We start from the raw sequence: 13,984 nt of genomic DNA on the forward strand, positions 1-13,984 counted from the left end.
TCTTGGGAGACTGTTCACCTGTCTGAGACTGGTAAGCCTTATCAAATAGCTAATACAAGTCAAATTTTTGGATCTGTGAAAATGAAGGTTTGGACTCTGGAATGCACTGATGCAGTACTATCCTAAAGTGTCCCAAGCAGCAATTTTGCTCTTTAACATATTAAATTCAACTGTCCAGATCAATGCACAACTACGTGAAATCTGGAGTAAGCAATTAATTACCTGGATGAAGCAAGAAACAAATTATCTAAATGAATTTTCACCTCAAAAGCTTATTTAGGCAATTCAAAATTAGTAGAATCACTAAGGTATCTAGAGACCCAACAAAATTAAGCATAAATGTTCATCTAAAATGTTTTAAAACAAAAAATTATTTTTCATAAAAATAAAAGGTATGATTTAAAAAAATTACTTGTGTAACTCAGTTTGCACTTCCCAGTTAAGGGTACTATTTCAATGATTATGGCTAGACTTCTCAACCAGTGTGCTCATATGTGGTTTATAGGTATGCTTGAGACTGTGATCCCTTCAATCTTTGTAAGCAGCCACTTGGATGGAGCTGGTGGAGGGCCTCCTGCTGTTCCTGTAAGTAGCCTCGTTTGTCTACTCTACTGTCACATACAAATAATTCTATTCTTCACATAGGACATGTCCTGAAAAAGGTCAAAAAAAGCACTGAGCTACAGGATATACTTGCAAAGCACCTTTCTTATTTATAAAAAAAATGACTAGGAATAAAAAGAATTATCACAGCTTTATAAATTTTTTTCAATTATCTCTTTAAGCAGTCAGGAAATAGTAAATCAACTACTTTGTCTTTTTTATCTTCCAAATTTTTAAAAAATTAGCTTTTTTCAAAGAGGCAAAATTTACTCACCCTTGTCTCCATTGTAAGTGCAAACACATGGCAATTTTTCTTGTGGATTCCATAATCTAACAGTGCCATCTGCTGAACATGACAGTAATTGATTTTTTATGCCACTATAAGCAAGACCCCAGACAGCATCTGTATGAGCAACTAAAGTGCCAGCTAGAACATTTGGCTCTGTAACAAAAGAAACAAACAAAAGTTAGCTGAAAGAAGTTTTAAAAAAATGCTTTTGTATATAAAGATAACTTACTACATAATTAAGTATAAAGACTACACATACGGTCATAATAAGATAAACCAAAGTACACATAGCCATCTCTATGTTGTGGAGTTATGGGTTATTTTAATTTCCCTTTCCAATAGTTTCCTATATTTTTGCAATTTTCTAAAAGGAACACACACTTAAAAAAACCAAAAACAGCATTATGGAGATGTAACTCCCATGCCATAGAAACCACCAATTTAAAGTGTCAGTTAAATGGTTTTTAGTATATTCAACAAGTTGTGCAATCATCACATCAACATTAGGACACCTTCATTGCTTGTTAGCTATTTCCCCCCAATCTTCCTCTCTGCCTTTCTGCAGCCCTAGGCAACCATTATTCTACTTTGCTTCTATAAATTTGCCTATTCTGGACATTTTACACAAATAGCTTTTTGTGACTTCTTTCACTTAGCGTAATGTTTTCAAGGTTCATCCACGTTGTAGCATGTATCAATGCTTCATTTCCTTTTATTGCCAAATAATATTCCAGTGTATGGATATACTACATTTTACTTATCCACATCTGATGGACAATGGGGGCTAATAACATTGAACATCATTTGTCCTACAATCCTGTTTCTCTACTAAATTCCCACTTTCCACAGATATTTCTCATCATCTCTGCAATACTCACAGTTCGTAACCTCCCTTACTCATGAATGATTCTCTCTCATACTTCACTGGGGAAATACAGCGTTGAAATAGAAACTTTTCCCCTACCTTTCTGTCACCCAACCTATAAATCTACTTGTATCTAAAACCATCTTCTCTGTGTTTCCAGATACAACTAAGGAATTATCCTCCTTCCCTCAAAAGGCTAATTCCACCAGGTATTCTGGATTCCATTCAACACACTAACTTGCTTTCATGTTTAGTTTTTCTACTACACAGATTATCCTCCTCCCTGGGATCATTACCACAGCAAACGAATATGCTCCAAAATCTCTCAACCTAATAAACAAACCTTACACCACCCTTCCACCAAATAATAGAAAACCATATTGAGTAAATGTGCTTTCTTACCTCCCATTTACTCTCTAAATCACTCCAATACCATCACCACACCAAAACAACCCTTGCTAAAATCACCAATGACAAAAGTCTATTCTATCAAATTTAATAACATTTCCCTTCCTTCCTTCCTCCTTTCCCTCCTTCCCTTCTCATCACAGTGACTTTTCATCCATAGAGTGTACCTTGAAAGGTCATCCAGAGGTCTCTTTACCTTTTGGTCTTAGCCCCAACATCCAACCTCTGTCTGGCCCAAACCTGGACATCTATTTGTTACTTATAAAAAAGAACCTTCCTATCCTTATATCATTAGACCTCTAAGCAACATTTGAAAGTGCATACCATTTCTTCTCAAAATGGTATGCTTGCATGATTCCACATTTTCCTGGACACCCTCCTACCTCACAGGCCATGCCTTCTTAGTTTTTTTGGTTGGCTCTCTTGCTCTAGCCACCCCACCTGCCATGTCAGAGCTCCTCAGGATTTTGCCTTCTCTTCCTACTCTATACAACACATTCTCCCTATGTAATGCCACCCATTCTCATCTTGGCACTGATGGTACCTACTTGATATTGCCATCTCTTAACATGCATAAAAACCCAAACTCAGCATCCTTTATCTTCTCACACCTGTTCTGTTCCCATTCAATATGCTACCATCGTACACTCAGTTGCTCATGTCAAAAATGCAGGTGTGGTAATGAAAAAGTTCTGAATTAGATAGTGGTAATGACTGCACAACCCTGTGAATATGGTAAAAACTACTGAACTGTGCACTTCAAAAGGGTGAATCTTATCATATGTGAATTATACTCCAATAAAGCTGTTAAAAAATAAACAAGAGTCACTCATCCATCACTATATCCACTCAACCCAATTTATCAACAGATTCTGTCTGTTCTACCCTATCTCCCCAGTATGTCTTAAACCTATTTCTCTCCAACTGCTCTACTACCCACTCTAATCTTGGCAACATCATCTCTCACCTAGTCTACCAGATCACTATGTTACAACTTTACAACTTCACATTGGTATTCCTTTCTCCACTCTTCCCACCCCCAATCTATTCTCCTTGCAACAGCCAGAGTTATCTTTTTAAACCCTACATTTCCAACTTGCTTCCTGGCTTAAAACTCTTTACTAAAAGTTAACTTTTGCTCTTCAGATTTTGGCTTGAATGTGATTATTTTAGACTATATCTAAAGAAGACTTTGGCTGTTACTCTCTCTCATAGTACTGTATCTTCATACCACTTACCACAATTTGTAACTATCCATCCCCTTGTTTGTGTTTAAAGTCTAATTTTTTCTATCAGACTAATTCTTATTTGATGTATGCTTGACATCTGGCAAATTTAGGCACCAAGTGTGTGTTAAATAAAAAGACCAAAGAGCTCTTAAATTCTTTTTTGAAAAAATATTAACTTATTTATTTGGCTGTGCTGGTTGCGGCACACAGGATCTTCGTTGCAGCGAGTGGGATCTTTAGTTGTGGCATGTGAACTCTTAGTTGTGGCATGTGGGATCTAGTTCCCTGACCAGGGATCAAACCCAGGCCCCCAGCACTGGGAGTGCAGAGTCTTCAACACTGGACCACCAGGGAAGTCCTTTAAATTCTTTTTAAATGAACCAACCATTAAGTAGACAACTATTTAACCATTCTCATACTAATAAACGTTCATTTTGTTTTAATTTTTTAAAATTACAAACAATGCCCTTGTAAATATATTTGAATACATGTGCAGGTATTTGTTAGCCAGATTCTAAAAGTGGCATTTGGGAATAAAAGTTTTTTTTTTTAATTAAGAATTTTTTGTCCCTCAAGTTGACAGATTTATATTCCCTTATGTCCCTAATTTGTTTCTGTCGTCTCCCACTAAATATTTTTTGAACTACATAAAGTACTTAAGTTTTAAAAATTATTCCCTATATTAAATTTTATTCTCCTTTCTGTAACTAGTACTGAAATTAATGTTTGAATTAATACAGTTTTTAATTTTTGAACACCATAGAGGAAGTACCAACTTGCAGGCTAAAATATTCATGGCATGATATTTTTTAATTTTTCTCTTTAATAAAAGCACATTACTAGTAAATGGAAGGACTAAATGAAGAGACTAATACATATTTAAATAATCTTATAATATTTGAGGTGATTATTTTTGTCAGCCCCATTCACTTTAAAAAAGACATCTTGAAGGCTTCCCTGGTGGCGCAGTGGTTGAGAGTCCGCCTGCCGATGCAGGGGATACGGGTTTGTGCCCCGGTCCGGGAAGATCCCACATGCCGCAGAGCGGCTGGGCCTGTGAGCCATGGCCGCTGAGCCTGCGAGTCTGGAGCCTGTGCTCCACAACGGGAGAGGCCACAACAGTGAGAGGCCCGCATACCACAAAAAAAAAAAAGACATCTTGAGACTTTTACTTACCATATGTATCGTATGGATCCACATTAGGACTAGGCATATTCCACCACTGGATAGTTGCATCAATACCACCACTAAAACACTGTTCTCCATTAGAACTAATAGCTAATGATAGAACAGGACCACTATTATAGGAAAAGAGGAAAGAAATTACTTATAAAGCCTAAGAAGAAACTCATATCTGCATCCCCCCAACCTCTCTCTAAATTTACGTGGTATCTAAAACTGTTTAGGTAAACATGTACATTTGAACAGTACTGATTATATTCTCACTAATACAATTATTAATCAAATGAAATATTGTTCAGTATGTCTTTCCTAACATAAAACAAACATTATGAGAAAATTATAAGGTTTTACAATTGATAAATAATAGTTAACAATAACTATGGTTGTTAATTAAGTCCTAATTCAATAAAACTTACATGTGGGCCCTAAATGTGTAGATAGGCTCTACATCTAAAGAGGCACTCCTAAAAGAAGGGGAAAAAAAGGGTGGGGGGGGGGAGAAGATAAATAATGGTAAATCATTGGTTGATATACAAGGGTCATTAGGAAAGATCAAATGAGTACATAAAAGATATGGGACCATAAAGAATAATAATTATTTACAATTAGCAAATCTGGAAGGAAAAAGAATAGGCTAACATTAAAATACTTGCTTTTTGGCAGGAACTGTTTTTTGCAAGTTCCATAGTTTCAGAGTATGGTCCTCAGAGGCAGTAACCAGCACAGGTTCTACAGGATGAAAAGTTAATGCCCGTACTCCATCAAAATGGCTACGTAGTGTATACTTGGGATTCCATGTCTTTCGAAAGGCATCTTTATTGGCAGGCAACTAAAAAGAAAGAGTGCAATATTTAGTGGTAAAAGTAGTTAACTGATAGGCATGTGGAATTTTTGTTTGTTTTGGAGTGTTTAAAATATATATTCAAAACTGCTTTGCTAAAATAAAATGTCCAGCGGAAATTTAGTATACCTTAAAAACTTTATAACAAATCTTTATCATTTAATAAGAACTAAGAAGAATAATTTCATTAGCTTTCAAATACTTAGATCAAATGAGTCCCTTAATCTGTTTTACCTAATCATCAGGGTAAACCCAAAGTCCTATTAAACATCAAATGAGAACAAAAACAAAACAAAACAACTACCATGCTGCAATACTTCACATGAAAACAATAAAAATTATATAAATTACTACTAAAAATCCAAGGGTACAACATTAACAATACAGCTGTCATTTAGAAAATCAGCATGTGATATTTTTCAAGGCAGCAAGTTAAAGTACTTTCCAAAAGTCTGAACTAAAGACACTTTATTGATATTGATAAGAGGTTAATCTTTTTACCTTCATTTCTCCATCTGTAAAGACAGGCTGTGAAACCACTTCTAAAGTAGTCAAAAGTTTATTGGAATTTAGTTGCTTATATACTTTAAAAGTATTAATGAGAATAATCCAGCCCACCAAGGCTGATGTCTCTAAAAAAGCATGCTAACGTAAGTATAAAATGTAGAAAAAAGGACTTTGTTATGAAAGGAAAAAAATTAATTTGCTGAAAAACTGCAAATTCACTAATACAAAATCTAAGCAAGTATATAGTTAACTCTCGATTGAGTGTTTATTGTCTATAAAAAATTTAACCCAAGACTAGTTTCACCTCTAACATTGTCCTTCCCACGTCCTCTCCATCCTCTCCCCATCCCTCAAATTAAGGACTAAATATTCAGGAAATGACAAACTAACTCTAACATTATCCTTTAAAAAAAAAGTTCAACAATAAAACGTGCTTTTTAAGAATTATCCTGAAGGCAAATAAGTGATTCGGGTTACCTATTTTTCTCTTAACAGCAAAATATGGCTTAATTTGAGTAGGTAATTGAGAGTTGACTACTCAGGTAGATATTTATCAACCAATATTTTAAGGTAATCAATCACCCCAAACTCCTAACTAATCCACCACAATGCCTAAGAAAAAATTTAAACACCACAAAGAAAGTAGTTATAAGAAAAAAACTACATGTCACTTCAAATAAACACAATGTCACACTTAAACTTATCTTTTCCATGCACCTTGACATTAATTCTGTTTTATAAGTGTTTCCAAAAAACAAGGAGCCTTCTATTAAATCATTAAAAAATTAAAAATAAAACTGCACTTACATCATAACTATAGTCTGCATCATTTGTTACCGTCAAGTCTGCAAGGTCTCCAAGGCCCAGTACACTTAACAAAACATCATCAGAACCCATAATAAATGACTTGCCTCCTCCAGATGGAAACGTTATTGGTTCAGCTATAAAGAACAAAACCGCTTCTTAAATGCTGAAAAATCATACAGTACAAGACAATATTGTGGGGGAAATGTAAGCACTTAACAGTTACAATATTCAGTAATATAATTAATTTTTTTCCCACTTCCCTCATTTCTTCCACTCAAAAAATCCTATTACTGTGTAGTAATAAACAAGTGTTTATTTTGCAACTGAACATAATTTCCCACAAATCAAATGTGCACTAGATATATTATTTCAGGGTGGGAGGTGGGGCACAAAAGCTTTGTCTATTTACATCACTTATCACTTTGGTACAACTATAATTATAGTATTTTTAAAACATAATAGGTTGTTGCTAAGTCCTTTTGCTTTCTATCATATTTGCTTGAAAGTGCTAGGTATTCTAGTCCCTGGTAAAAAGTAATATAAGTATTCACATGTAAATAGTTTCCAGTCTGCAATACAGTGTATCAGCTTACTGAAGTGAAGCCTTAAATTGCTCAGATTTCTTCAGTAACAGCAATGGTCTAGGAAAAGGGCAGTTCTACCATCACTGTCCGTTTTCTTTCCCCAAAAGGTTAATGTATGTGATCTTCAGAATGGCTTCCAGCTTTCAAACTTTGACTATATTTTTTTATTTTAACTTCCCTTTTATTTACCATCATACTTCTAAAATAAAATAACTAATCTATACTGACTATGGATAGCACTTTAAACTTCTGATACTTGGACCGATTCAAATCAAACACTGCCATAATTAGAATAACTACACTACTATAAAATTTGCTATTACAGTTATAGTATGAGCAATAATTCTCCGTATCATTTCAAACATGCTTTAAAAGCAAAATTTTAATCTTAAAATACAAGGGGAAAGTACATAAATCATTGTAATACAAAACAACTCAACATATCAATACATATTAAAATCCATGAGCAAATTTAAAAGGGAAACATAAAAATTCAAGCTATTTATCAATTTTGAAAAATTCCTATAAAAGATGATGATATAAATTTAATACACTACAGGAAACATAACAGATGCCATAAAACTTGTCAGTCATCAGTAATACTACTGAAAATATTCTGAGAAGATACAAGTCAACTTCTCCTATATATATACTATGGCAAAAGTAAAATTCATCCTTACTTAGAATATCTTATTATTTATTAAAGTAATCTGTAATATCAAAGTAAGCTATATAATTTGATTCAAATAGGGTCCTGAATGACATTTCTAAAATGAAGCTGTGTGTCAGCAACTGATATAGGGTAAATCAGAAAGAAAATACACATAGGGATAGTAGTATTTAATTAATTTTATAATGACTATACCTACTGAATCTAAATAATCTATAGCACTGATCCTTCCTATCACTATCTAGTATGCAGTTATTGGTAATACCAGAGCAGCTGAGAATTATAAAATCAATAGTTTAAAATTATGTTTAAGAACAATTATATAAAATTCATTAGGTATTACTTTCTCAAAGCATTTTTAGCCAGTACAAGGACATGTTTTTCTTTTAAGCTCAGAATTTGTTTCTAAGACAAGTTAGAACAAAATGCCACAATTCCCCCCACTCACAATTATACAAACACTCAATAACAGAACTTTTGATAAATGCCCAATAAAGTATTGGTAACTTTAACATGGTAACTAATTATTCTGCATTATTACATATTCTTTTTGCAGAGATATTTCTTATCAGTTACTGGCCAATTTAAGAGCATGTGAAGGGAAGTGTCTAAGCAATATTAGCTAGTTTTATTAGAGTTTTTAGATTAATTGTATTAAATAAAAAGTATACCAATTTCTAATTAATCACATAACTACAGTTCTCTATCTCTATACACATATATCCATTTATATATAGCAAGCTATCCTGCTCACTCAGCATTTACTACATATACATCTCGGTGAAAAAAATCTTTTAAGCTGTATTTCTCCTTTCCACAATCACCCATTACTGTGGCATATAGCAATCAAAATAAATACTCAATTTATCTGTCCTTGTTTCTTTGCAGAGGGAATTAATTTCTATTCTATAAATTCATTTTATTAATGTTAACATAATTACCTATAGCACATGATTACATAAGCATAAAAATGTTATTAGCAATTCAAAGAAAAATTATTAAAAGGAGTTTTTAATGATATAAATTATGATACCTTTTATTAGATAGCCTAAAAGATTTCATCAAGCAATTTAAGAAAACTATTATCATATTAGCATTTCCCTTTACGGAAATCTTAGGGTCCATAAAACGAGGTCTTACAACAAGGTCCTTTGTGTACTTTTTAAATTAATCCTCCTTTTTTATGGACACTAATGACCAAGGAAACCTGTAGCTCATATATCAAACTCTTCCTATCTCCTTCAATTTTATCAAATCTAAAGAACACAGCTCAGTAACTGATTCCATCCATGCCAGCGGCAACATGGTATACCTTAAGTCTTAACTAAAAATTGTCTGAAATGTTGTAATGTGTATAAGTTTCTCTCCTTGAAAACAGATATTTTTTTCTTTATACAATGAGGTATGACACGGCCTTCAATAGGAATGCATAAAGTTGGAGATGGCCACAGAAAATAAGAGATTATGAACTCTAATGTTCCCTTCTTAGCTCTAAGTCAAAGCTGAACTTGAATCTTTTTTAGTAACAAATTCTAATAATATTTACCCTTTAAAAACTGTAATAAGGTTATGCTTATCTTCCCACCCCCTAGACCTTCCACTATTAATAGTCAGATCACTGAGTTACATCTTTTTCTTTAAAAAGCACAATTAGACACAAACATACATACAAGTTCTAAATTGGTTTTTGTGTAGCATGAGTCTTGACTGTTTTTTTCTATAGGTCATTGGTTTGAAACATTTAAAAGGGTCCCTAATTCCTACTAATACGGCCTTGCCTTAAGCTGTAAAATCTGCAGTTTATGTACAGTGTTAACTACAAAAATTTTAGCAAGCTTTCCTATGCACTGTTTGGTAAACCATTACTAAATGCATAAAGTGAAGAATAATGGAGCTGGTATATGCATTTTAGAAAATACTTCCTAAAGTAAAACAGGAAAATAGCTTAACAGTGGGAAAGAGATCTAGGAAAAATCAATAGACTTTTACTTTTCCTGTTGCTTTTCATGCTTTAATATGTTTTGTTTTGGTTTTATTATTTTAGTGATTTTCTTTATCCTTCCTCAAATATCCCTAGATTATGATGAGTGGTAAATGCATGCAGAGATGATTGACTGTAAAGGAAAAATGAAAAATTATTTAACTTTAAGGAAAATATACTAGTAGAGAACCCTTAGAAGAGAATAAGATGTATTCAAAATTTTTTGACTGGGCTATCAAATTACCTTACAGAGCAAAAGCAGAAACATCAATGAAATTCAATCTATATGCCAAATTATTAGATAATGGACTATCCTTTATATATATGTATTATATATCACAATAAACCTTTGGTAAGAATTCAGTCTCATTACTTAGAATTATAACTATCTAGACCTAGATTTATCAATTACTCAAGTACATCTACATATCTTCAGCTAAAATCAATTATGGAAAAAAATGCCTAAATAGTATTTTCATTTCCTGTACATTTCTAATTTAGGCAAATTTTAGAAAATTCATTACAAGTAGTATATACCTGGCACCAAGTTAAAGAATAATGCTGTTGCCTTATTCTAAAATGATTAAATCAGGCAACTGTTTTATATATATATACATACATATATAGAGAGAGAAATAATACATGTAAAGTTCCAAGCACAATCTCTGGCACTTAGTTGTCTCCTAATCAGTGACAGTTATTATTAGTTACTAAATGTAAGCAACATGACAAAATGACTAAATAGTTCTTTTCCATATGTACTATTTCAAGTCTACTATTTCTCTGCTACTAGATCTGTAAGCTAAAGTCACAGTTCAGAAAGGTACTTTGAAATGATATATGAAACAACTCCACCTGACGTCAAAAACAAACAAAAAAATTATAAAGACACAGAAGCCAAAAATTTCAAAATCCCTTAGGACAATTACACCAAGAGCTTGCCCAACACCTTCTCTGAAGATCATATAAACTGATCATTTTAAAACAGCAGCAAGTTTATAATATTAAGGAGATGTGATTTGGAATTAATGTCTTCTGCAATGTAAATAAACATGACAGCTAAATTTTGTACCTTCCTCTGCTCTTGCACCTTCATGATCAGTTCTAGTAGAGGCTGACCTAGACTGATTTATGAATCCTGAAGGGATGAGGGGCAGCTCATCATCTCCCAGATCAGCTATCATGTCATAGAGTTTTGTCCTGTTGACCCCTGTAAATTAATGTCAGCAGCAGAGGTTCATGTAACAGCTACCGCTTGACTTGCTAGCAGCCTTAAAAACCTACTTACTAACAAAATAGGCTATTTTTAAGAAGTTCCAGTTATAAAAATCTCTAATAATCAAAGATGTCTTCAATTTTCCATACCAACCCCCCCAATAATTTAAATATTTAAGATATTCACTATTTCTGTGGAGATACATATATACATAAAATTGAGTCTTCTGTCACACAACCAAAGTTCTAAGCTCACAGACACAGAAGGTACCATTAAAACAAAAAATTTTGGTGTTTAAGTTACCATTTAACAGTGTAAAGAATAAAACATGAGTTTTTCCAACTTAATCCATTATTTTAAAACATTAACAAAGAAATTAGTACAAATGATTTTTATGAGGGTGCAACAAACAATTAACTTTCCCTGTGTTTATGTGGATATTTTCCTGCCATATTCACACAAATATGTCATTAACAAATCAACTCCAATTTTCCTCAAAATGTTTTTTCACTTTTCCCAAATTTGAAAAACCTGATTTACCCATGAGCTCTCTTAGTTTCTCATCATAGTATAAAAAGTCAACATTGTCATAGGCCATAAGTTTAAGGAGAGAATTTCAGCTGTTGCATGGATAATTCAGGCCCAAATATGCAAAACTCAGTAGCATCTACAGTACTGTGGGATCTCTTTAAAACTGTGAAATTCAGAAATGACAGGAGAATCATTTCTCTTATGTATTTTGAAAGAAAATAGTTTTAAGAATGTCAGAAAAAATAATTTGAAAAGACAAAAGAAAATGCTTTATAGTCAATATAAAGTGAAAACAATTAAAATAGGCAAATCCAAGGCCACACTTTATGACCTTATTTACTAATGTCAACATTAATGGACTAATTAGACTACATAATTATTAAATTTCACTATGGCTATGAGAATATTAGTAATTCTATAGGAACTATCATTCATTTATGTATCCCTAACAGAATGCCAGATAGTGAGATTATAAGGCTTAATGGAAATAGGTGGAATCTTATACATTTATTAACTCTATTTCACAGTAAACCCTAGCTTCTTAGAAATGCTTGAGGAACTCTACTGTATGCAAAATGTCAAGTAGTCTGAATTTCCTAAAGTAATTATAATGGAGAAAACTCAGTTATTATCTGAGGATTTTCCCCGACAATGAAGGGACTGTAAACAAATTCTCTAATAAATGAAAAACTGCCAACTGGAAGTCTAACCATCGGTGAAATTCAACATGAAAGAAGATGAATGTTACCCTTTCTCACAAAATAGCTCTCCTTTATAACTTTCCCACTTATGAGTACCAACATCATTGACTTGATTTCTGTTCTTAAAATTCTGCAACCACATCTTTTTTCTTTCTTTCTTTCTTTTTTTTTAATTTATATTTTTGGCTGTGTTGGGTCTTCATTGCCGCTCGTGGGCTTTCTCTAGTTGTGGCGAGCAGGGGCTACTCTTCGTTGCAGTGTGCGAGCTTCTCATTGTGGTGGCTTCTCTTGATGCAGAGCATGGGCTCTAAGCAAGTGGGCTTCAGCAGTTGTGGCACGCGGGCTCCGTAATTGTGGCTCGCGGGCTCCATAATGCAGGGAAGCCCTGCACCCATACCTTAAGAATTCCTTTTCAACTTATGAGGAGAGGGGAGAGATCTGTTTTTAAATAGAATCCTCCTTTAAAGTATTCTTCAGGGACTTCCCTGGTGGCACAGTGGTTAAGAATCCGCCTGCCGACGCAGGGGACACAGGTTCGATCCCTGGTCCAGGAAGATCCCACATGCTGCAGAGCAACTAAGCCTGCACGTCACAACTACTGAAGCCTGCGCACCCTAGAGCCCGCAAGCCACAACTACTGAGCCCACGCGTCGCAACTACTAAAACCCGTGCACTCTAGAACCCGTGTGCCACAACTACTGAGCCTGTGTGCCTAGAGCCTGTGCTCTGCAGCAAGAGAAGCCACCGCAACGAGAAGCCCGTGCACTGCAACAAAGAGTAGCCCCTGCTCGCCGCAACTAGAGAAAGCCCACGCACAGCAACGAAGACCCAATGCAGTCAAAAGTAAATTTAAAAAATTAAATAAAACATATTATTAAAAAAATATTCTTCAGATTAATCTCTTTCTTGCTATTGACTTTATCCTAGTCAAAGCTTGCATTCTTATGAATTACTGCAGAAGGTTCCTAATTGGTTTTCCTCTCTCCCAGCTCCATTTGTCTTTAATCAAATTTGAATACTACAGCTAGATTAGTTTTCCAAAATTATCACATTTATCATATCATTCCTTACTCTGAAACCACAAACAGCACTTCAGCACTCTTTGAATCAAAGCTAACTAAAGTCTTGTACTTAACCCTATATGTCCTTCATATGCGCTGATCCTATTTTCCTAACCAATCTCATCTTTCAGTGCTCCACAATACAAATCTCCCTAATTTTCAAATCAGAGCAGTTTCCCTATAGTATCAATATTCACCAAGGTTCTTTCTACCATATTTTGTCATATCTGTCCTTACCTATCCCTTAGAAAGGGTGAGAATACTTCCTGCACATACTTCCATCTCCTCTGTGAGCCTTTGTTGATCTTTCTCTGCTCACTCTTATCATACTTATGTATACCATAAATTTGACTTTATTAGATATTACTTATAAATAATTTCATCATATGATAGCTAAATATAATAAAGACAAGAAAAAGTTTTATCATTACAGGTAAGTCATATCTTCCTGAACACATGGACTGGGAAATATGGAAGAAAAGGAAAGCAGGAGACAACATGAAAGTTAA

General features: G+C 33.9%; 1 protein-coding gene across 17 annotated transcripts in view; it reads right to left on the reverse strand.

The window, feature by feature from the left end:
* Positions 1–13,984, reverse strand: part of STRN3 (striatin 3) — a 110,613-nt gene that overhangs the window by 11,324 nt on the left and 85,305 nt on the right. For 13 of the 17 annotated variants that reach the window (XR_016392158.1, XR_016392159.1, XR_016392160.1 and 10 more), the window contains 6 exons: positions 11,039–11,176; positions 6,732–6,865; positions 5,230–5,405; positions 4,993–5,040; positions 4,571–4,692; positions 878–1,045 (listed from right to left, as the gene is read on the reverse strand). Coding sequence is in view for 14 of the 17 variants with exons in the window: in XM_089907567.1 (XP_089763693.1) it covers positions 878–1,045; positions 4,571–4,692; positions 4,993–5,040; positions 5,230–5,405; positions 6,732–6,865; positions 11,039–11,176 (786 nt within the window). In the remaining 3 variants the exon portion in view is untranslated. The remainder of the gene's footprint in view (positions 1–877; positions 1,046–4,570; positions 4,693–4,992; positions 5,041–5,229; positions 5,406–6,731; positions 6,866–11,038; positions 11,177–13,984) is intronic. The other 4 variants (XM_089907570.1, XM_089907568.1, XM_022553556.3 and 1 more) reach the window with 1 other exon arrangement.

The sequence above is a fragment of the Delphinapterus leucas genome, chromosome 2, assembly GCF_059928025.1.
Source record: "Delphinapterus leucas isolate spDelLeu-1000000601 "Yukka" chromosome 2, BTC_Dleu_Yukka2, whole genome shotgun sequence".
Taxonomy (NCBI): domain Eukaryota; kingdom Metazoa; phylum Chordata; class Mammalia; order Artiodactyla; family Monodontidae; genus Delphinapterus; species Delphinapterus leucas.